The sequence below is a fragment of the Mus caroli genome, chromosome 12 (assembly GCF_900094665.2).
Source record: "Mus caroli chromosome 12, CAROLI_EIJ_v1.1, whole genome shotgun sequence".
In the NCBI taxonomy this organism is placed as follows: domain Eukaryota; kingdom Metazoa; phylum Chordata; class Mammalia; order Rodentia; family Muridae; genus Mus; species Mus caroli.
The window spans coordinates 68,293,635-68,314,587 of NC_034581.1; the positions used below are offsets into that span (position 1 = coordinate 68,293,635).

General features: G+C 46.4%; 1 protein-coding gene across 1 annotated transcript in view; it reads left to right on the forward strand.

The window, feature by feature from the left end:
• Positions 1 to 20,953, forward strand: part of Prkch (protein kinase C eta) — a 195,795-nt gene that overhangs the window by 109,816 nt on the left and 65,026 nt on the right. The window contains exons 5-9 of the mRNA XM_021178757.2: positions 3,208 to 3,296; positions 4,901 to 5,030; positions 7,144 to 7,271; positions 9,433 to 9,576; positions 9,734 to 9,907. Of these exons, the coding sequence (XP_021034416.1) occupies positions 3,208 to 3,296; positions 4,901 to 5,030; positions 7,144 to 7,271; positions 9,433 to 9,576; positions 9,734 to 9,907 (665 nt within the window). The remainder of the gene's footprint in view (positions 1 to 3,207; positions 3,297 to 4,900; positions 5,031 to 7,143; positions 7,272 to 9,432; positions 9,577 to 9,733; positions 9,908 to 20,953) is intronic.

Sequence of the window (20,953 nt, forward strand, 5' to 3'; positions counted from 1 at the left end):
GTAAGAAAAACATGTTTACAACCGTGTTTAATTGTGCTTCTTTGTGAAAATATGACAATACCAACAGAAGACAGGCCAGGCTGCCTCCTATCAATACCATGATAACTCTCCGTAAGACGCATGGCGCCCGTATGGCAGACTCTAGTTCTTACCAGACCCTGGACATATTTGACAGTATAGAGGGAATCTGTTCATTTCTAAAGTCAGAACACCCAGAAGAGCCTTGCAGCTTAAAGTTCGCTCTTCAGTAACTTGAGAGAGCTAAGAAGGAGTCCAAGGTATACAAGGGTGAGCACACCCTTGAGTCTTGGAGATAAAAGTCTTGGTTTTTACATTGCACTGTTGACAAGATGAGATGTCACATGCTGTGTTCATGTCACCTGCATAGGGAATGGATGCTCTTCTCCAAATTAGCTTTATCTTTTTAGCTTTCTGGTTTCAGAAATAAAACAAAACAAAAAACCGAGGGTCTGGAGAGTTGGTTCCCTGGTTAAGAGCACTTGTTTTTGCATAGGTTGTAGGGGTTCAGTCGTGAGCACCCACATGGCTGCTTATACTGTGCAAGTTTAGAGGATATGATGCCCTCTTCTGGCCTCCAGGGGTACTATATGCTTATGGCAAAAAATACACACAGGCCAAGCACCATAAACATAAAATAAATGGCTCAGCGGTTAAGAGCAATTACTGACTGTTAAGAGCAAGAACTGACTGTTCTTCTAGAGGTCCTGAGTTCAATTCCCAGCGACCACATGACAGCTCACAACCATCTTTAATGGGATCTGATGCCCTCTTCTGGTGTGTCTGAAGACAGCTACAATGTACTCCTATATATTGGATAAATAATATTTAAAAAAAATAAAGTAAAAAGTCCTCAGTGTGTTTTTTTTAATTAAATTCATTTTTAAAATGAGTTAGTAGCATGTACCAGGCCATGGTCTTGATCCCTAACTCAATGAATGAATGAATGTAAGAAAAAAATCTACAATTAAATACATTTTCAGAATTCTAAGGTAAAATCAACTTAGTATCATTCTTGAGGACTTAAAATTAAATAAATTCAAAGTGTGAAAGCAGCCTCCTTCTATGTAGGGGTGTGGGCTGGGTCCCCATGGCCTTCCGTGGGGTTCTCTTCCTGTTGCCCTGAGTTTGGTCAGTCTGTACCTGTAGTACTGGGCATCTTGACTTTCACTCTGCAGATGACTGGTAGCAGTGCCATGTATTCTACAGAGCCGGTCCACATGTAAATAAGGAAAATCCTCTTTCTGTTTTGGAGGAAGCAATGCAATGTGGGTCCCCCCCCCCACATACTTAGGAGAACTGACTGAGACATATGCTTGAGTCTAAGCTTTACTTTTATGTATGAAAATTTCCACTGAATTCTCAAAGTTAGAGAGAGCAAGCATAGCAATTGTAATGGGCCTATCAATGTGAATTCAGTCCCAAGTGAGAAGCTAGCTCACAAGGTAGGTTGATAACAGTTTCAGCCTGGACCTGTCTAATTAATATAGGGGTATGCTCTCTAGTGATATATCCATCGTATACATTCTTATATAGATTGAGAAGCTCTAGATACACAAGGGTCCGATTGACAGATTCAAATGTATGACTTAAGGGTAAGTCTGTTGTGTTGTTTTTCCTCTCAGCATGTCGCTGAGACATCTGATGGCTGACTTCTGGTGGGGCACCTGTTCTTTAAAGAACAGGAAAGGACATGAGCTAGGAGGCATGAGAAAGCTTTGTTTACATTTCACCGAAGAACATAAAACCAAATGTCTGGTAGGAGAGAAGTATGCGGGCCCACCCTCATCAGAAGCACAGGGTGGTGTTTCCGACTAATCAGGCATGAGGCAGAGGAAACGGCCAGAGCTAAGAAGGCCACTGTGTGTGTAGTAGTAACCGGGCCAGTTCTTCAGACAGACATGAATGTGGATGGCATGTACATACCTAACAGTGGGCAGGGAAGCACGTGAGAACAAGGCCCTTGGACCACAAGGGAAGTAGACAGGCCTACTGTCATAGCTGCTCTGTCGATCATTGCTGGCCTCGGCCAGGCCAGGCAGAGGAGCAGTTAGGCTTTGGTTGATCTAAACAGAGCTGTCACAGTGTGATCAAGCTGACGTTCATGGGAAGCACCAGCCTGCAGCAACAGACAACACATTCCTCCTAAGCTCACGTGGAACATTCACCAGCAGAGAACACCCGCTGGACCTTAAACCTACTGTAACAAACAAGAAACATACAGAAAGCACAAGACTCATGCTGTCTGGCCGGCCAGTGGCTCAGCAGGCAGGAGGCCGTTCCTGTGCAGCCCGAGAACCTGAGGCTGAATCCTGGATCCCACTAGGTGGCAGGGGAGAGTCAGCGTTGTCTTGCGCGCGCGCAACACACACACACACACACACACACACACACACACACACACACACACACACACCTTGAACTCACAGATCTCCACCTGCCTCTGCCTCCCGAGTGCTGGGATTAAATTCACGTGCCACCACATCCAGCTTCTTGCTCATTCCATATACACTACGACACCCTTATAGGGCTGCAAACGGGAAAGCATATTGTCAGAGTTCTAAATATTCTAAATAAATCTGGTTGAACCGTTCTGCAAGTGTTTATTCAACTGCCCCCTCAGCCCCCAGCATCATTCAGGGAATTCCGGGCAGGCCCCAGCCACATGTGGAAGATTTGAAGTAGGAGTCGGTCTGAGGGGCTGTAGGAAATCAGAGAAGGAGAGGCAGTTTGGGGTGAGATATTCTTATATACTAAGATATACTAAGTTTTATCTTGTCATAAGCATGCAGTTACCAGGTGAGTAGCCTATGTCAGAGAGGCAGAGAAAGGCCATACATTTGGAATCGTGCTGGGTTTGAACACTGTTGATGGACATGAGAAACCACTGGAAGTGTTCAGGCATGGACAGATATGACCAGGGTCATACTGTGAAAAGATTCCTCTGAAGGATGGGACGCAGTCAGGAAGGGGAGGACAGCTTAGGACAAGATGTCAGACAGCTTGGATGTAAACAAAGGTCTTGTTAGGATGGTGTCAGTAGATGCAGGAAGGATGAGGGCACTGGCTGCCAGGATGTGGCCAGACATCCAAGCCAAGTTTCTGGCATGGGCAGCTTTCATTGACTGCTGCAACTGGCTGTCCTGGAAGGCTCTGATAAATGTGTAATTGCTGGATTTAATTTCCCAGTGTGCACCTGCGTCGTCCATAAACGCTGCCATCATCTAATTGTTACAGCCTGCACTTGCCAAAACAATATTAACAAAGTGGATGCCAAGGTAAGTGAGTGCTGGTTTGCTGACTAAGCACAATTCCCTCTGTGTGCGCTCTCTCTCTCCCTACTCTTCCCTACTCACCTCTCCCCACAGCCCTCCCATAGTCCTTAGGACCCACAACAGTGCTGCTGGAATTTGTATTTCTGTTCTTTGGCAGTCTGACCTCACTTTGCCTAATGGTAACTTTGCCTCACTTCCACAGAATGCCTCCCCATAACTACCCATACTAACATAGTATATGGATAGTAACCCATAACTACCCATAGTAACCCATAACTATCCATAGTAACCTGTACTAACAGGAGAAAAGGGTTACTTTGTCTCATGGTTTTAGATGCTTCAGACTGTCAGAATGGAGAGAGCTGTACAGAGCAGAACAGTTCATAGCAGGGCGAAGAAGAAGCTGAGCCCAAGACTTAGGGTGGGGTATGACCTGCAAAATTTGGCCACTAAGAATGGACTTTTAAAAAGCTAGATCCCACCTCTCAGTGACTCTGTAGCCATGCTCAGTGGCACTACTGACTGGGGACCCCTGAATTCTGAACACAAGCTTGTGAGACTTATTTAGCATTCAGAGCATAACACCTTGCAAGGACGCAGTCAGTGTTCAGCTGATCAAAGCTGTAGACACCACTTGCATTGTTCTAGTGAGAGGACTCTAGTTGGGGTAAAGAGGCCTGGGCTTGTTATACAGCATCTGGCTTTTCCAATGCTGAGGCCTGCCTCCACTAGTGATCCTTGTCAGCCCAGGCCTGATCCACAGCCCCTGTGTATCAGTCTGAAACATCTGGGCCTCACTCGTGTGTATTAGCAGCAGTTAAATTGAATTGACAAGTATGTCAACTGTACATAATGCTTGCTAAGCAAAGAGACACTGGGCCTCCTTCAGCCTTGTAGGGACTCCAGGGAAATGTGTTTAAGCTTCCGTTGCGTTTCCCTGGGATGGGCAGATGTTCTAAACTCAAGAGTGAGAAAACAAGGGGGGTGTTGTTGAAACTTAGTGGACTTGCAGATGCTTGGGAAAGCCCAACTTGGGGACTCATGACATAAGCATGCATGATAGTGAAACACACAGAGAGATATGAACTAGAGCTCGTAAAGGAAAGAGGCCAGGAAAGTCCAGAGAGGAGCAGTCATTGTCTTACCCTTTCTCATGCTGCACCTGTAGTTTTTGCTTCAATTTGTAAGGCTGACCAGAGAGCATATGGCAAGGGGGTACATGAGAGATGACACATAAGAGACCATTACATTGGCACTCACATTGTCTATAAGCAAATGCCAGAGGCTAGAGGGGCTGAGTGAGGTGGCCACTGCAGGGTCACCATGGCATGACGCAGAGAGCATTTTGATCCGAATATAAAAGATGAAGGAAATGATAACTTCTCCTTCTTTCTCCAAATGGTGAATGGTCCATCATATACCTATATCTTGTATCTTAGTCCTGTCTTATTCATCAACAAAGTGTGCTAAGATCCAAATAGCAGGACAGTTCTGCATGGTATAATAATATACCCAGCACGGGTGTCACCATAACCCTTGTCATTTCCCACTCCGGTCATCACAAAAGACATTGCTGAGAGAGTTGACCTATCCTCCTCTTCCCCCAGATTGCAGAACAGCGGTTTGGCATCAACATCCCACACAAGTTCAACGTTCACAATTACAAGGTGCCCACGTTCTGTGACCACTGTGGCTCTCTGCTCTGGGGGATAATGCGACAAGGACTTCAGTGTAAAAGTAAGGATCGCTGGCTTCCTCCTTCTCTCTGTGACAGCATTGTACTATAAGCCTTTGAAGCTCTGTGGGCTTATGTGACCTGGGGCTGATGGTTTACATATCAATACCTGAGTTGTGTTATTTAAGCATCACTGGTTGGGCTGGAGTACAGGTAAAGAGAAGTGTGTCAGTTCCCTATAATAATATAGATTAAATTAGAAGTTACATCTAAAGATCTACTGTGCTAGTTGTTAGCTACTTGTTGCTGAGTATGTTTTTAAGAGGCATTTGAAAAGAGGGCTTTGAAAATGGGTTCTCAGAGAGAGAGAGAAAAAGAGAGAGAGAGAGAGAGAGCACAGGTGGGAGGAGGTATAGCTGAATGACCAGAAGAGAAGGTTTGGGTTCTAAGTGAGAACTGGCTCTCATCAGAAGTAGGGAGCAGTTGAGCTGTCACATTAGCAGGAGCTGCGTGGGTTGTCTGCAAGAGTCCTGTGGTGTGACTGAAGAAGCTGGTAGGGCAAAGAGCGAGAGTTGAAGCTTTGATGGTGGCTGGCACCTCACCAACTGCACACGGTGCTGTTTGGAGCTCTTGCCTTTTCAAAGGCTCTGAGGGGGTGAAGGCCAGCACCTGGTTTGTTAGGGGTTGTGGAGCTATTGGCCGGGAGTCATTTTCCATGAGTATGTGATTATCTGGGGTGCACCTGAAGCCTTATGAGACATACACTAGGATGACAACTTTAGTTGGCTGTCTGGGACAGTCAAACTGTCTGTCAGCAAAAGGGACCAAATCCTGGCAAGGTGTAGTGACTCATGTCTCTAATTCCAGCACCAAGGGTCGGTCTACATAGTGAGGCCCAGAGCAGCCTGGGGTACCGAGTAAGAAGAAAACCAGCACAAACAGCCCATCTCTCTGGCCCTGTGGCACCATTTTTCATTCACCTGAAGCAGCAGCAAGCTTAAGTGAAGCAGCGGCTTTGCCTGAGGTGTTGCTTGCTACTGGTCTCAGGCTCTCATGGGGAGTGAGCCACTTCCGTTTTCCTGTATTTCTGGCTAGGGTACAGATCCATACATAGGGATCACCTGCAGTCCTCTGTTCCCGGGTACCCCAGAGCAGCAGACCTGCAGTGACTTGACTCCTCTAACTTTTGGTTTTATTGCCACAGGGCTTTTCTAAAAGGCCTTTGTCGTTTGCATCTCTCTGTACCAGTCGATTTCCCATGAAGCTAAAGGAGCTTAAGCATCAGGGCCTCTCTCTGCTTCACGCGGTGTCCTTTTTCATAAAGAAAGCTTTCCAAAGGACAAATGCAATCCCCATAACGTCTAGGTTGTTCTGTGCCTCTGAAGAGGAGTGGCTCCATCGAAGAGACATTTATTGCACAAGGCTTCAGCCAGGCCTTCCGTCAGCAGGACCCACTTCAAGAAACATGATAGTAACTTATGTCTGCCGATTAAGCCTGGGAGCTGTCATTGTCCCAGGAGCTTCACAGATAACAAGAAATGTAGCTTGCTTTGCTCCCTTCTCCAAATGTCATTTACCCTGACCTTCAAACACTTCAAACTTTGCTATTTTTTTTTCTTCCCTATAAAACAGTTAGAACCACAGCCCTACCGGATGTTCTTTGTGGGCTAGGAGTACCACCCAACCACAGCAGTACCCGGAAAGAAGGTGCACAAACCCTTCAGAAACCCATTTCCACCTTGTTTGAACAATGACCAAGCTGCAGCCTGGAGACTGCTGCCTTTATTTATGGCAAGAGGGAGTGCAGTCAGTTAGCATGATCCTTTGTTATCTAACCGCCCCGTGATGGTCTCTGTGATGAGCATCTTCATCTCTGTATCGTGTCTTGCTGCCAAGGCAACTGTTACGTGTGATTTAGATGAGTCTATCCTCTCAAGCCACGGTGAAGAGAGTCAAAATCTATTATTTGAAGCCTGCTTTTCTTTCATGCTCTAGCATTTCTGCCTCTGCACTAATCAGAAGCAGGGAAAATGCCAGGACTTGTTCTAAGTGCGAGTTTAATCTTGTGAGATCACACTGCCAGCTGCCCGTATCGTTCTTCTGTCATAGTCCTTAGGCTACCGATGTTCCCTGCAAGCACGTTTGTGAACCTGGATTCTGTTCTCTTCCCTCTAGTATGTAAGATGAATGTACATATTCGGTGTCAGGCGAACGTGGCCCCAAACTGCGGGGTGAATGCCGTGGAGCTTGCCAAGACCCTGGCAGGGATGGGTCTCCAACCTGGAAATATTTCTCCAACCTCGGTGAGCCCTTTGCCTCTGGCTGTGTATTGAAGGTTGCAAGTTATTCCAGTGCAATGAGCTCAAATGAGAGTCTAGGGGGACATAATCTCAGCAAATACAGTGAACAAGTCTGCTGTGCTTTAAAAAAGGCATTTGTCTCCCAAACTAGAGTCTACACAGTTAGGGCTCGAAACAGTGAGCATGCATGTATATCATGAAGCAAGAGAAAGGACTCACCCCCACCTCCCCTTAAAATCAGCTTCCTATCAATCTGGTCTGGCAACAATCTCAGAATCCAGATGCCTAGGGTACGCCCCTGGCTGGTGGCCAATCGGGACAGCTGGTCAGAAGCCACCGGCCTCCGCTTCTTTATCTCCAATGGGATTGAAGGTGCCAGTGCCTGGAGTTCTCCACTTCCCTAGACTGAAGCATGTGTCCAGGGTTGTGAGTTCATCTCCTGCTTTCTGCAGCAGATACCCCCATTCCTCGGGATGCTTGGGAGTGGGTGGAGTGGTTTTCTTGCCCTGGCTGTGTTTTGTCCTGCAACTTCCCCAAGTGACGTCCAGCTGATGCTGTCCATCAGAGCCTTGGCTGCTGCTTCCTAGTTCTTAGTGTTGTCTTTCTCGCCCACATCCTTGGTTGGAGGCTGGGAAGCAGCCATGTCTGGATGGCTGTGACATCTGGAGCCAGGCTATGTGACAGTCCCAGAATGGGCAGTGCCTCCTTCTCTTTAACATCAAGTATCTTTAGTGTTATGGTATTTAATAGTGGGGGAAACAGATCTACCTGCTGACAGCACATCATTAAAAAGATAGAATTATAAGTAATCAAAGGGGAAAATGGGTTAAAAAAAGGATTGGGGGACTCTGGCTTTGAGGTTTTAGCTCTAACCAAGAGTGCAGGTTAAGGAAGTAAAATTCGAGCTGGGACCACTTTTCTGTCTTTGAAAAGTCTACAGTAGATTTGGAGGGAGAGCTATAAAAACTGCTGTATTTTTAAATATAAGCCATTTTATGTTATGCCTGTTTTGTGGCATAAATATATAAGATCCTTGGAGGCTCAGGTTGTGGAGTAGTTTTGGCTTGTTTTCAGCATTGCTTGTAAGTCTCTCTAGGGCCTAAAGTCTAGACACATCATTTTTAACCAGATACATCAAGAACTCCAGAATTCATCTTCTTAGAGTTGGGGAGCAGCTTGGTGGTATAGTGCTTGTCTGGCATGAGTGAAGCATGGGGTCCAGTCACAGCACCTCAAAGGCAAACACAGTTAAACAATGACAGCCTCCTGGGGACTGGAAAGATGGCTCAGCAGTTAGGAGAGCATTCTGCTCTTGAGAGTCCAGTTTTTAGCATCTATGTCAGGCAGTTCACAGCCACCTACCTTCAACTCCAGGGGATCTAAAACCTTCTTCTGGCCTCCATGACTCTGGCACACATCTGCAGATGCACATACAAAATGCACACACACACACACACACACACACACACACACACAAGCACACACACACACTTAAAAATAATAAAAACAAATATTTTTAGAAGTAGCCTCACATTCTCAAAAAAATTTAAAGATGTAAAAAGTCATTGTGACCATTTAAAAATAATACTGTGTACAGTAAGACAATAATTTAGTCATATTTTAAAATTTAGTATGAAAATGTTTATCTTTGTACATTGTTTTAAATATATATATATATATATATATACACTAAGAGAAGGCTGCTGGGATTTTAGGTACTTAACATTTACTTATAATTACTGTCTTTTCTATTTCACATTGATTTTATTTGTATAATTTAAATTTTTATATTAAAAAACATATTCTGGTCCTGCTGCCGAGACTCTGAGCAAGCATGAAAACCACCTTTTGCGTGAAGTGGTCACTAGGTGACTCCCCTAGAATTGACTTCTCTGTGGTGAAGCCATTGCAGCAGAAACCACAGTGACAAGCCTAAGGCCTTGGCATCTTCATTTATGCACAAGCTTGGGCATATTCTCCACACGGCCGTGCATACAGACCAGAAGTGGATGGCGAGATAGTTTTCAGTTAAAGAAGCGGGACATCTGCCCAGGACTGGCCTCTCCACATGCTGGGTGGAGACAGGCTGCTTGCAGAGGGAGGTCTCCCCATCCATACCCACCTTGAGCTCACAGCGTCATTTCTACATTCCTCCTCCTTGCAGAAACTCATTTCCAGGTCGACACTAAGACGGCAGGGAAAGGAGGGCTCCAAAGAAGGAAATGGGATCGGTGTTAACTCTTCCAGCAGATTCGGCATCGACAACTTTGAGTTCATCCGAGTGTTGGGGAAGGGGAGCTTCGGGAAGGTGAGTCTGGGCTTTGGCCGGCTGGATTGAAGTAACAAGCATGCTGTGTATGCGTGCTGTTGGCGTACATGTATGTGGGTGGACACCAGACCTTCTCACGTGTACCCACGCTCTCAAGCCTCAGGTCTCCCTCATGCTCCCTCCTGCTTTGCTCTAGGTGATGCTTGCCAGGATAAAGGAGACAGGAGAACTGTACGCCGTGAAGGTGCTGAAGAAGGACGTGATTCTGCAGGATGATGATGTAGAGTGCACCATGACTGAGAAGAGGATCCTGTCCTTGGCCCGCAACCACCCCTTCCTCACCCAGCTCTTCTGCTGCTTTCAGACTCCAGTGAGTATGGCTGGGTACTCCCCACTATGAGTATGACAGGTGCTCCCCCCTCTACCCCAGTGACTATGATGGTGCTCCCCACCTCACAGCCTCTTGTCTCACAGAGAGAGGAGATATTAGTGAGGTGTTGAAGATGTCACGGAGTTGCCTGGAATCGGCCCTCAAGGCATTGCCGTGTCTGACAACCTGGGCACACGTGATAGGAGCTAATACATTAACCCCTTCCTTCATGCTGTCCCATGAAAGGCTCACCTCGAGGGCTGTAGTCCCCGATATTGAAAAGGTCTTCATATATAAGTTTCCTGCAGTGGAGAGGTTACAGAAGTCTGAGGGTAGAGTCCATGTCATAAGTTATCTTGGCGAATTTGGCTATGGTTCTTGTCATAAGTTCTGGACCACCTTGAACCTGAATGAAGGGAGTCGAGAAGTGGATCTAGAAGGACCCAGAAAGAGCACCTTGGTTTGATTCATCCCAAGATCTTGTTCCTGTCCATAAAGTTCCTCTGCCTGGTGCCTTCACTAGTCTTGGGATTCAATGGGTTAAGAGTAGCAATCTAGGATGCCTTTTGTTGCAGTCTGTAGAATGCTGAGCTAATGAGAGTTTAAACAAAAATCATGGCGCTCTTGGTTCAATAGGACAAGTGTAAAGTCTGGTGGTGATCACTGGGGTTGGATCTGTGGCCCAGGGCCACTAGACGTGTCTTCTACTTGGTGGCTCACAGTATTTGATGAACTTTTACACATTCACACTTTCACAGGATAGCATCCAAAACAGAGGTCATGGGATATCATGGGCCTCTCTTCTTCCGTGGTCTATTAGGTCATCTTTTTTAGCAGCAGGAGCTGGGAGAGGAGATAGCTCACCAAGATGGAGCTAAGCTGAGGCGAAGGTGAGACTTCGATATTGCTGGCAAAGAGAATGCTTCCCACAGTGGGTAAACAGCTCCACAGAGCTGGGCTGAGGCGGAGCATCCATTGTGAATGAAGCTCAGTGAGATGCTAAAGCTGAGGCGGTCTTGACTGTGACTGCACAGGACTGTAACTTCAAAGACCAGGCTGTGGAATGCAGCAGAAAACCTGGGAAGAAACTGATGTAGAGAAATGACGGGCCAGGTTTAATCACAGAAAGCCAGCTTCTTTAGTTGACAGCATGTGCATCCTCCACGTGTCTGTTCTCTCTGTCACAGGAAGCCTTTCAAGGAGTTTTTTGATGCATAAAAGGGTGATGCACACCACCCTTTAAAAAAACACAAAATCTGGGAAGTCCTGCAGAGATTGCTCAGCAGTTGAGAGCACTGGTTGCTCTCCCAGAGGACTCAGGTTCAATTCTCAGTAGCCACACGGTGCCTAACATGGTCTGTAACTCCACTCCCAGGGATGCCGATGCCCTCTTGTGGCTTCTGCCAGGTACCAGGCATGCATGTAGTGCACAGATATAAATGGAAGTAGAACACCCATACACACAAAATAATTAGAGAAATAAAAACGCAAACAAGACTGCACTTCGACTATGATGGCACTCATATTAAAAAACATAGTAACAGTTAAATCTTGGAGGTTTTCTCATATTGGTATACATTTAGCTGCTTGATTTTTAATAGCTGTAGAGTATTCTGTATTAAGAACATATTGTGCCAAGCACAGTGGATTATGCTATTAATCCCAGTTCTTGGGCTTCAGGGGCAGGCAAGCAAACCTCTGTGGTTTCAAGGCCAATCAGGCAGCCAAGGCTGTATATTTAGACTCTATCTATCTATCTATCTATCTATCTATCTATCTATCCATCTATCCCTTGTCTCTGTGTGTACATACGTGTGTGTGTGTATGTGTGTGGGGGTGGGTATGTGGTTAATTACCTGTTTTTTTATTTCAACCCATCTTGCCACAAGTCCCCGTGTACTTTCATCTTTGCATGTTTATAGAGCATTTCTACGTGGCGTATTGTTGGAGGTAGTATTGCTCAGGAAACTGGAGCATTTAAGATTTGGACCGAGTCCAATGGTGCTTACCTCTGTGGTAGTTAACATGGAGGCTGACATTTTATGGTCTGCCTTCTAGGCACTGTTCTGACAGCTTTTTGTGTACTGTCCTATTTAATCTGCGCAGTGACCCTGTGCAGTAATAAAGTTTCAGTGGGCATAGAGATTCCTAGGACTTAGCAGCTGAAGTTTTCATTAGCATCCCTGGTGGTTGTTTTTGTTTTTTGTTTTTTTTGTTTTTGTTTTTGTTTTTGTCCCCCCCCCCCCTTCTATTGAAGGTCTGATGTTTGGCCACAGGGTGGCAGTCGTGACTGCAAAGTGGCCTTGATTTCTCACCACCAGAGCAGTGGCGGTCTGGAGCATTTTTAAAGGTTGTGGGTTACAGTGCTGTCTCCCAAACAAAGAAGGAGGGGAGGGGAATGCTCCGACCTTCAGGTTAGAGGGTGAAAGGAGTGATGGGGACCAAGAAGCAAATGAGTTCTTCACATGGCCAGGTGGAGACAGGGTCTTCATTTCACTCTGTGGATTATGGGACTCAAGCGTTATCCTTCCATCTGGAAATATCCTCCGTGTCTACCTCTGTCCACTGTAAAGCTGGCTATAAAGGACTGGAAATGCTAGTCACTACGAGGAATGGTAAACTTGGATGGCTCTAGCTACTTGACTCTGCAAGCCATGGCCCCTCAAGTGAGGAGTCGGGTGCTAACTGTGGCCTTCTGTCCTCTGAGTAGCTCATCTAGTTAGGGCACTGGAGTTTTCCCCAAATGGCCTGGCAAATGACATTTCACTGGGAGAGTTCTTGTTCAGTAACGTGAACTCCCTCATGTCTGGCCCTGTGGAATCCCTATTGCTGAAGCCCAGAGATGGGAGGAGTTCACTAAGGTCCTCTTGGCTTGGTAGTGTTGGAGACAGGGTTCTGGTATAGGCCAGGCTGACTCTGAGCCATGGGTCATATGCAGTCTCACATCAGCTACTGAAGCATCTGCCTGGAGAGATGGAAAAACATTGCCCTTGGGACTGTCCACTCAAGTTCTCTTCGGTGGCCCTAGGTCTGAATGCTGAGTCTGTTGTAAAAGCCCTTTCTGCTTTTCTCCAAGTCCTGGTCACCTCTGTGAGGATCCAGTGGGAAGGTAAAGAGGCCACTCACAGGTCAGGTCCGCAGCCTTGCTGCCCGAGCCTCGGCGGATGACACCACAGCCATGTCCATATGGGCACACTGCTGGAGTTAATGGATTATTGGGGAGGGGGATTTGAAGCTAGAAGAAAAATATATTGAGGGGCCTGGTAAGAGGGAATGGGAAACAGATATTGTTAAAATGCATTGCACACGTCTATGGAATTTTCAAGGAATAACAATTCTTTTTTAAAAACTAAGGCTGTTTCGTGATGAACCCACTTCCCCACACCAAGCAAGGGCAAGCGTTCCAGAGCCCCTCCCCTCCCCCACAAACCATAAAGTGGGAGTTCAGGAGCTCCTTCTGTTCCTACCAAAAAAAAAAAAAAAAAAAACAATAAGCAATTTTCAAATACTAGATACTTTATCAAGTTTTCTGCATAGGTTTAAGAATCCCTAAACTCTTCGGCCCACGTCTCTCCTTAAATGTTACTGTTAGAAATAAGTGAGAAATCGCAAACCTTCTGATAGCGTCAGGAATTCCAACACTTTGTGAGTAATAGTCTTTATCTTCACCTGTAAAAGCTGTTAGGTCTGCTGGTTTTATTTTCATTGTGTAGCCAACAGACACAATACAATAATACGGTAGATGTTGTATGTAAAGATGCTTGATTTGGGCTGGTGAGGGGTGGTGGGTAATGGCACTTGCCTCGGAGCCTAATGGCCTGATGAATTTGATCCCTGGGACCTACAGAGTGGAAGAAAAGAACCGAGTCCCTAAAGTTGTCCTTTGATTGCCATGTATCTGCTGTGGCATGCATGCATTCACATATAAAGGCACACACACACACAAATAAATGAATAAATAAATGTTTTTTAAAAATGCTTAAATCTTAAAGATATATATTGTTGGTCCATTGCTGATAGTCTTTGATTGACAGCTCCCTAGCTCCTACCCTCAGCCCTGGCACCCATCCTTGTTCTCTCTGCTCCTGGGAGTTCTTTAGATTTGATTTTCTATGCCTGGTTTATTTCACTTAATCTTCTCCAGATCCATCTGTGTTGCCACACATGACAAAATTTCCTCCCGACTTAAGGTTGAACGATGGCTCATTGTGTATCCACCCCACATTTTCTGGGTCCATCCATCCATGTCTCTGGCCATTCAGCCATCCCATGATAATGTTGCAGTGAACAGGGCGTGCAGTTCTCTTTTCAGTCATCTTGCTTCTGACTTCAGACTTCTTGGATATAAACTGAGCTTGTGGAACTGTTGGTTGGATCATACGCATATTCCATCTTAACTTTTGAGGCGTCTCCATACGGATTGGGGCGGTGGTTGACGGACTCACAGGCCCAGTGTCTGTGCACACAGATGGATGGGCCTTCTTTCCTTCCTGTGTTGCCGGAGATCAATTCCTTTCATCCTTTCAATAGCAGCTCTAGCAGGAAAAAAGCCAGTACCTTGGGGTGGCTTCAGTTTGCATTTCTCTGATGCTTAGTGGCCATCATTTCTCTTAAATGTATCTATTGACCATTTATACTTCTTGTTTTGAGAAATATCTATTTAGATCTTTTTCTTTGTTTTAAATTTTGGAGTTATTTATTTTCTTATCATCTGAGTTAAGTTGAAACAACCCGAGCTTTCATTTCAGCAAAGGGAAAAAAAACACTTAATGTACTAATTGAAGAGGGTGTTCTTTCAGGTGTAACGGCACAGACCTGGAGTCCCAGACAGGCCATGAGAGGTAGAGTCCAGGAGGTCCAGACCCACTGGCTCATTTTAAAAATAAAAACAAAACTCAAAAGTATTGGATATCAGACAGTGTCATGAGCACCTGGCATGTATGATTAATGGCATGTTGTCACTCGGTAAGATAGACTCGGTTATTATCTTTGCTTTGTCTGTAGTTCAGAGAAACATGGAAATAATAAAACACTCCCTCAAGCCCAGCACTTTTAAGAAACCGTACAACTAGAAGGTTCCAGGAAAGGATACAGTACTTACAAAGATGAATACTTTGTATCCATATCAAGTTCTGGCCAAGACGACAAACTGGCTCTCCATTCCCCACAAATGCACCAGCCAGAAATGATGATAAAGATCTCATCAGGACAGTAGCTGAGTCGCTGGGCTGGTACACAGTTTTCAAATGCGTGTTTTGTTTTGTTGTTTTAAACAACAGAGGTAGCGAGAATAAGGCGTTATTTAGCTAAGGAACACTTGGCTACAAGGGACCCGTGTCACAAATCTAGTACATGCTGTTCTCCTCGGTGCTTTGAAGCTGACTTTGCTTCCGGGTCCTTTCATCTTCAGTAGGGGCTATCTGCCTTTTGGCATTTATGGCCTGGAATGGAGGCCTGCCATTTCCCTTCCACGGGCTTCCCGCTTGAGTGGGAAGAGCTTTCAGCTGAGGCCAGGCAGAGAGAACTGAGCTTCAGAGAGGCAGATAGGTGGGGGTAAGAGGCTGGCCAGAGGGAGAGGCTGGAGGAGGGAGAAAGGAGCAAAGACAGAAAGCAGCCTCCTGGGAAGGGGTGGGGGGAGTGGCAGAGTCAATATTGGTCAGATGCCCCAGTCTTTGTTCAGAGACCCAGTTTACCTGAGCAAGCTTTCCGCTTCAAAAACACAGGACATCCTGTGTCCAAAACCTAGAAGAGGGCTGCACCGAGGTCCCTCCTCACTCCTTAGGGATTCAACTCTGTTTACCTCTGCTTAGACCACAGAGGCTCCCGGGGACAGGAAGGACAGGACTGGCCCCTTGCCGTAGGTTTCCTCAGAGCCTGGGCTGCTAGACTTCCTAGGTCAGTCCTGAAGATGGAGCTCGAGACAGGCTGGAGGGATCTGCTGCTCCTCGCTGGCCTGGCGGAGGAGCAGCAGCAAAGCCCAGCCTCAATTTCGGAAGGCGAGATTGTTCAGAATCTGTGCACACAGGCACAGGATGCTCTCAGCAGACACTAAGGATGTCAGGGAAATCACTTGGTAACACAAGGGCAAGAGAGTGTTGCTTCCTCTGTATTTTTCTCTCCCTTGTTATCATATTAGTTATTAGTAAAGCAGAATATGTAGAGGTGAGAAAGGAGTTATTATTCCACCACCACCACCCACTTTGGGGCAGGTAATAAAAAGGGAACCTTGAGTTAAAGTTCGGGCTCTGGCTTTCCCAGCACTTGGTGTCTTTAAGAAGTTCCTTATTTCTTATTTTGCCTAGTTAGGCATCTCCAGTCCAAAACAAAAAACAAAAAAACAAAAACAAAACAAAACAAAAAAAAAACCCTCCTTTCTCCCTACTGAGCAAAGAGCCTCTAGAAGGAGTTCCTCGTGGGGAGGGGGCTGCATACACAGGGCAGGGGCAGATTAGCCACAGCCCACAGTCCACAATATACTGAGTTTCAGGCAGCATGGCCAGTCCCAAGTGCATCTTGAGGTGCTACCATCAGCTGGATTGGGAAGGAGGCACACTCGGCTCCTATCATGCCATCTGCTCCCTGTGCTCTGATACTCTGCCATCCTGGTCAAGGAGAAGAGACCCCCAAGGCTGCAGGCTAGGAGAGAAGAGGAGAAGACAAAGGAGATGATGGTCTGTCTGCAGAGGCCTCTGCTAGCATCAGTGTGCCTGGTTGATCATTGTTGGAGTCTGAATGTGTCCGTTCTGCAGTCTGGGCAGGTGCAGAAGCTGGAAGTTCACCGAAGTGCACTCTGGATGCTTTACTCGTTCTTGCTGCCCCAGAAAGTGCACACTGCTATCTGATAAATACCTGTTGGGCAAAATGTCTTGCAGTACTCCAAACAATCCCAGAAGGTGAAGATATTTGCATCCTCCTTGGAGCAGTTTGCACAGCTGAGCTCCAGAGAGGGTAAACAATCTATCCTGGATCACACAGCAAGGGGCTACCTGAAAGGATGTGGCTTCTTGCCTGGGTTATGCCGTTCTATGCCATGTCTGTTACATTGTAGCAAGCAATCTCCCCTCTGTGCAGTATATACATCTGAAAAGAAAGGGGTTGTTAGAAAGAATTGTTCTTGTGCACCATATGTGTTTTCTGTCCCTTTCTGAAACACCCAAGGATATTTTCCTCTGCCCTCTCTGGAACTAGGTTTCCTCCTTTCCTTGAGCAACGACTACTTCTCATGCCATGTGGTCTGCTTCTGGGTCATTTGTTCTCGTTTGCCTTTGGCTCAGATGGAAATAGAAAACAGACTAGAACATGGCATTGGTGTTCTCCAGCTCTGTTTGCTTCCAGCCTGTCAGCATGCTCCATCTTTCTCTCAGGCTGGTAGCTATGGACATAGGTCTGCGGGTGAGATTCAGATGTCTGGACCAAGTTGTGTGGGCTTACTTCTTCAACCCACAATCCCTGGGGATGGTGTTCAGAGGACCATCTCCAGGCACAGGATTTGGGTTCTGATCTCTTGGGCTACTGGGCCACAGGGTCTTGATTATGAATGGGGTTGGGTGGGTGGGGGAGTCAGAAGGTGAAACTGTTCCTGTGCCCCGGTGTCTGGATTGGTCCATAGGCTACTAGGTGTGTCTAGAGTTAAAACTGTTGTCCTCGAGGTTGTTTAACTATAATTGGCTTGTTTACAGCTGTCACCACCGCTGACATCCTGGAGGGTAAGCAGCCCCTGTACTTTTACATCTGGACAGATGTTTTGTGGCACCGGGTGTCATTTCCTTTGAAGTCCCCAGTCTTCACCAGGGTTAGCCTCAGCCATGTGTGCTCACAGTGACTGGTAGTGTTGGAGCTGGTGATTGCGTAGTTACAGTTTGTTCACTACAGTGGGTCAAGTTGCCAATCCTCTGCCCTTTCAAGTTCAAATACCAAGACTTCCACTACTTTAGCTGAAAAGGGGGGAGTCTGGTGAAATCCCTGTCCTTCTTGTTCTAAAGGAAGACTGGCACTCATGAAGTGACAGTGAGAAGTTGAATTCATGTACTAAGTGTGTGAAGTCCGGATCCTGTGGAAGCTCCAATCCATGTGCTGGGCTTTCTGCAGAACTTCAGTCCCCAACCAACTAACACTGTAGTTTTTGCAGTGCCTGCAGGTAGTCTCTGGGAGGTTGGGTAAGCACTCACCTTGACAGACATGGTTATCCAGGGAGGATCTGAGGCTGTAAGTCTGTAGGTGGAGTGAGTTGACCCCACCCTGTAGACAGTTATGCAGTTGTAAAAACCAGACTTTCTTGGGTAGCAACCATGGGTTCTCATGTGTTCTAGTTTTGAAATACTTGAGTTTCTTGTTAATACTTCATCACTGGTTAGAACTGGGTTATGACTGTTTCTCATGGGCCCCAGAAATAGCCAGTGCCGGTCATAAGTAGAAACAGCCTTGTTGCAAGGCTTAGCTTACATTAGAAGGCAGGAAAGCATTCATTCACTCAGCCCATGTAATATGGAGTGTCTGTGACATGAAGCCCGCCCTGAGAAGACAGCAGGGGACAAAGAAGAGCAGGCTCTACCCTGTGTAGCTGCTCTAGGAATCTGTAGGCCTGAAGCTGTCCTATGTGGGTAGACTCAGCAAGTGACCAGTCATTCCTCAGAGGTTGTTCTTGGATTTCTACTTAGGTCAGGCTCAGAAAAGCCACATGCTTGGGAAGGCGTATAGGGAGCTGGTCTTAAAGCTATATCTGTGTGTCCAATGCACTCTTATTTATGTAGGGTAGAATGAATTTGGTATCTGCCGAAGATTATTAGGAAGGCATGATCCAAACCCCACATCACTTCCAGCTGGTGATTGGTGCTGTATTGATTGAGTAATTGACAGGCCTAAGTCAGGAGGCCGAATAGGAGGCGTAGCAGCCCTAGCTTGCTTGCCTGCTCACCTCCATGTTTGTGTGTTCCCCTCGCACTAGCATCTCCTGTTCCAGGAAACAGGGACATTTGTCTACCTCCCTGCACACTCCCAAGTAACCTCATGAGCCATCAAGACCCTGTTGTACTGCTCTTTTGTTAGACTCCCTTTCCTGCTTTCTGCTGTCAGTCAGTACCGCCCCTGGTCCCTGGAGGGCCACCCAGGGTGTTTCTGCCTCTGATCTATGGGAGGCTTCCTGCTTGCAGGACTCTTCCTGCTCTTCAACAGAAGAGCCCACTATATTGTGAACTCATCCCTCCCCAGCTCTGCGTGGATCTCTCAGGACCTGGGAAGGGGGTGTTGGAACTCTTCCCAGCGTCTCTTCATTTCATCCTCAAGGTGTATGACATCTTAAATGTTAAAATGATGTAGAATATAATTCCCCGTCAAAACAGGAGTGCCAATCAGCCACCTTCCCTTCCCTTTCTTTGCAGCGCTCCTTGGAAAGCTACTGTGGCATTTTGCTGCCCTGTCAACTCCCTCCCTCCCTGGGGAACACAGAACTATGCTCTCTTTGGTTTTCTCTGAGGAGACATGGAGTAGGGATGAGCCACTGTCCACACCGTCTAAGCCAACATCCATCTACTGCTGGTGAAAGCTGCTTAGGGTTAGGTCAGGAGATGCAGGCAGCCCATAAGGCAGAGTTGGCCTACATTTCTCTTCTGGAAGCCTATAAAATGTGGGCCTGCCATTCACCCGACTAACTCCTCTTTATTAGGGCTTTAGGACAGATCTGCAGAGAAAGTTCCTTTCCACACGGCACAGAATATCACCCCTATTGCATCACCCATCTCAGGGCCGGTGAGCTGTTATGGTTGTAGTGAACCATAAATAAAATGCTCGCACAGCGCCATGTCATAGGCCCTCTTTTAACACACGGTGGGATACACCTCTCTTAGAGGACTGCCCTGTGCATTGTAGCAGCATCCTAGGTATCGACTCATTCAGTATCTGTTGTGCTCTTGACTTACCATGTATTCCCTGAGGAATCTGCCTTGGCTGGAAGCTGTGGCCCTGTGTGACTGTCCAGTGATGTCCTCAGTGTCTAGCCTCACAGGCTAGAGGACTGTTTCTCACAGGGAAAGTGAAGTGGGCCCTTGTAAGAGTGTATATGAACCAGCAAGATGGCTCAGTGGGTAAAGGTACTGACCACTAAGCCCAGCTACCTGAGTCCTGGAACCCACATGGTAGAAGGGGAGACCTGACTCCAAAGTTACCCTTTGACCTCCACATGTGCTCCGCGGCATGCGCCTGCCCACACACATGTGAACATACACAAAAATATATAAAATGTTTTATAAAATATAAAAAGCATGTGTATGATCTGGAAAGGCTGTCAGTACTGTCAGTGTCTGCTCTGTGGCACTTACTGGGACTTACATGGCTCCTGAACTGGGTGACAGCAAGGGTGTAGGGTTTGTTCAGTGTGGGTGAGGACCTGGCTCATACCCCGCTGGCTCTCTTTAGCCTGGAGTTCTGCTGCACAACAAGGCAGAGGGCTCCAAGGAGCCAAGTATGAGTTCACTAAATGTATTTTAAGTGGATTGTGTCAAACACAGAGTAGGAGGCATGTATAGCTTCTCTTGTTTTGATATTTAATAATCATCTTTTCACTTAATCAACAACACATCGAACTGGTGTTTGTTTGTTTGTTTGTTTTTGTTTTTGTTTTTTTTTTATGAAAGCCACTGCCTCCACTGTTGGAAAGCCTCAGGGAGGCCCGCTGCGAGTTGGAACCCCAACTTTCCTGTACAGGGTATACAAGGTTAGATTTCAGAAATGGATGATCAAACCTTTGGAAGCATTTCCCAACTGGTATGGAAATATCTGCAAGTGATAACATGAGTGTGCTTTGAGAAAGCTTGTAGTTTTTCTTTTTGTTTTCCATATATGGGAACATCATCTCACTTTAAAACAGCCATACATGGAGGCTGAGCATACAGGCTTTAGGCAAAGGCAGGTGGATCTTTGTGCTGTCTGTTCAAGGCCAGCTAGGTCTACACAGTAAGACCCTGCCTTTTAACAAATTGTGGTATTGTAAACCATATCTTCAAGACCAAGAGGTCTCTGAATGTGAGAGCAGATCCCATCAGCCCAGACAGA